The sequence below is a fragment of the Ammodytes marinus genome (assembly GCF_949987685.1).
Source record: "Ammodytes marinus genome assembly, chromosome: 12".
Taxonomy (NCBI): Eukaryota; Metazoa; Chordata; class Actinopteri; order Uranoscopiformes; family Ammodytidae; genus Ammodytes; species Ammodytes marinus.
Window position 1 is genome coordinate 31,549,252 of NC_137216.1, and position 2,500 is coordinate 31,551,751.

At 45.6% G+C, this 2,500-nt stretch overlaps 1 protein-coding gene across 1 annotated transcript in view; it reads right to left on the reverse strand.

The window, feature by feature from the left end:
• LOC307258886 (GDP-Man:Man(3)GlcNAc(2)-PP-Dol alpha-1,2-mannosyltransferase-like) overlaps positions 1-2,500 on the reverse strand; it is a gene marked incomplete at its 3' end in the record, with an annotated part of 12,107 nt that overhangs the window by 4,820 nt on the left and 4,787 nt on the right. The window contains exons 4-6 of the mRNA XM_080038552.1: positions 2,183-2,351; positions 1,346-1,677; positions 359-493 (exon numbers count right to left, since the gene is read on the reverse strand). Coding sequence (XP_079894678.1) covers positions 359-493; positions 1,346-1,677; positions 2,183-2,351 — 636 coding nt within the window. The remainder of the gene's footprint in view (positions 1-358; positions 494-1,345; positions 1,678-2,182; positions 2,352-2,500) is intronic.

A 2,500-nucleotide genomic window follows, 5' to 3' on the forward strand; every position in this document is an offset into this window, starting at 1 on the left:
TCTCACCGAGCCGAAAAGAGTCCGGTGCCCTCACACTTTCAACACACGGACACGCACTATATTGTTTCCTGATTATTTGAATCTTGCACCCCCTGCACGAGCTTCACGACAGCTGGCGTCGTAAAAATACTACCGCTTTTGTTCAAAGGTGTCGCCAACGTGCCATCTTACTCGTAGTGCCTTTAAGAAAAACTATATAAAAATAGCATTCTTTGCACTGATGGTCTCGTTTGCTGTTACATGTAATTTATGATCATCAGAGGAAAGAAAATTAGACTGTTTCAGAAATATTTAAAAGTTCCTCGTAGCTACTTTAATCTAGCAATGAGAGAGGCATACGGTAATGTCCAACACCCACCAATGAGAACGAGCCTGAGGTTATGCCCCTCCCCTTTCTGCTGCAGCAGCCTATGAAACGCTCCGATCTGCAGGCGGTGGTCTTTCTCCGGACGGAACTGACCAATAGACACAATGGACCGGACCTTACTGTCACCTGATTGGATGAAAAAAACAAATGGAAAAAGACTTGGTGAATAAATGAAGTAATACAGCTATGGAAAAAATTAAAGGACCACTCCAAATGTTCAGTGTCTCTCGTTTTACTATTTATAGACATATGTTTGAGTAGAATGAACATTTTGGTTTTATAATATAAACTACTGACAACATTTCTACCAAATTCACAGTAAAAATATTGTCATTAAAGAGCATTTCCATGAAGTAATGTAGAGATGAAGATTGAAGAACAATCCAGACTGGTCTCTCCATTATTTCCGTAGCTGTATATTCTTTTTTTTTTCTCTCTACCTTTATTTCTACAGGTAAATCCCATTGAGACCGAAGACTCTTTTTCAAGGGAGACCTGTTTTCCTTTCCCACGTTACCATTCACACACACATTCATACACCGATAGCAGGCTGACTATCGACATTCACACTTGGCAAGGTGGGTGAAGTGTCTTGCCCAAGGACACAACAACTATGACAAAGGTGGCAGGGCGGGGATCGAACCTCCAACCCTTTGATCATCAGCCGACCCGCTCTACCACCTGAGACACAGTCGCCCCGTTCTAACAACATTTGTGGTTGGGGAAAAGTGTTTTTTTTTTTTAAATAACACAAAACTTATTTGCATTGTGGGGTAACTGACCCCCAGTCTTGATGGAGTGAATAAATGAGGTAATACAGCTCTGGAAAAAATTAAGAGACCACTCTGGATTTTTCCCAAATCTTCATCTCTACATCACTTATTGAAAATTCTCTAAATGACAAAAAATGTATTGGAATTTGGTTGAAATCTTAAAAAAAAAAAACTGAAAACCAATTCCAACCAAACCGTTACTGACCCCCAGTCTTCATGGAGTGGACTTTGCTGTCTCCGTCCAGCTCTGTGCTTAGCTCCTCCCATTCTTCTTCTTCTTCCTCCTCTTCCTCTTCCTGTCTCTCCTCCAATGGGCTGTCCAGGAATGCTCTGACATCACAGGGCGGGTAGACCACACTGGTTCTCCCCGGGCGGCGCCACAGACTCAGGATGTGTCCCAGGGTCCAGCTGGAGTTGACCATTATGACGTCACTACAGGAGCCCGCGAGGCCGTAGAGAAAAGCAAAGCAGCAGTAATACACGACCTTCACCGCGCTCAGCACTGGGTTTCTGGAGATGAAGTCTGCATTGTTGAACCTGGAACACAGAAGGGTTGGGTTGAAGTTTATTGAGTGAGTGAGTGAGTGAGTGAGTGAGTGAGTGAGTGAGTGAGTGAGTGAGTGAGTGAGTGAGTGACTGAGTGACTGAGTGAGTGACTGAGTGACTGAGTGAGTGAGTGAGTGAGTGAGTGAGTGAGTGACTGAGTGAGTGAGTGAGTGAGTGAGTGAGTGTGCGTGTGCGAGAGAGACTGACTGACTGTCTGTGTGTGTGTGTGTGTGTGTGTCTGTGCGTCTATACAGTGTGTGTGTGTGTGTGTGTGTGCTTGTACCTTGGGTTTCTCTGTGTCTGTGTGTGTGTGTGTGTGTGTGTGTGTGCTTGTACCTTGGGTTTCTCTGTGTCTGTGTGTGTGTGTGTGTGTGTGTGTGTGTGTGTGCTTGTACCTTGGGTTTCTCTGTGTCTGTGTGTGTGTGTGTGTGTGTGTGTGTGTGTGTGTGTGTGTGTGTGTGTGTGTGTGTATGTGTGTGTGTGTGTGTGCTTGTACCTTGGGTTTCTCTGCCTCACCACTGACAGCATGTCCGTACTGACTGTCGGATAGTGAACATACGTTGCCACGCTACAGTCGCCCAGGTAACGGAACATGGGCAGTGTGAAAGCGTAACCCATCGAGTCTATGAAGAGGTCGGGGACAAAGAGAGAGAGAGCCTCCCAGCCTAGAGAGAGAGGGAGAGAGAGAGAGAGAGAGAGGGAGGGAGAGAGAGGGAGAAAGGGAGAGAGAGAGACACAGAGAGAGAGAGAGGGAGAGAGAGAGACAGACAGAGAGAGAGAGACACAAAAAAGTCACTCAGTATTTTCTGATGTT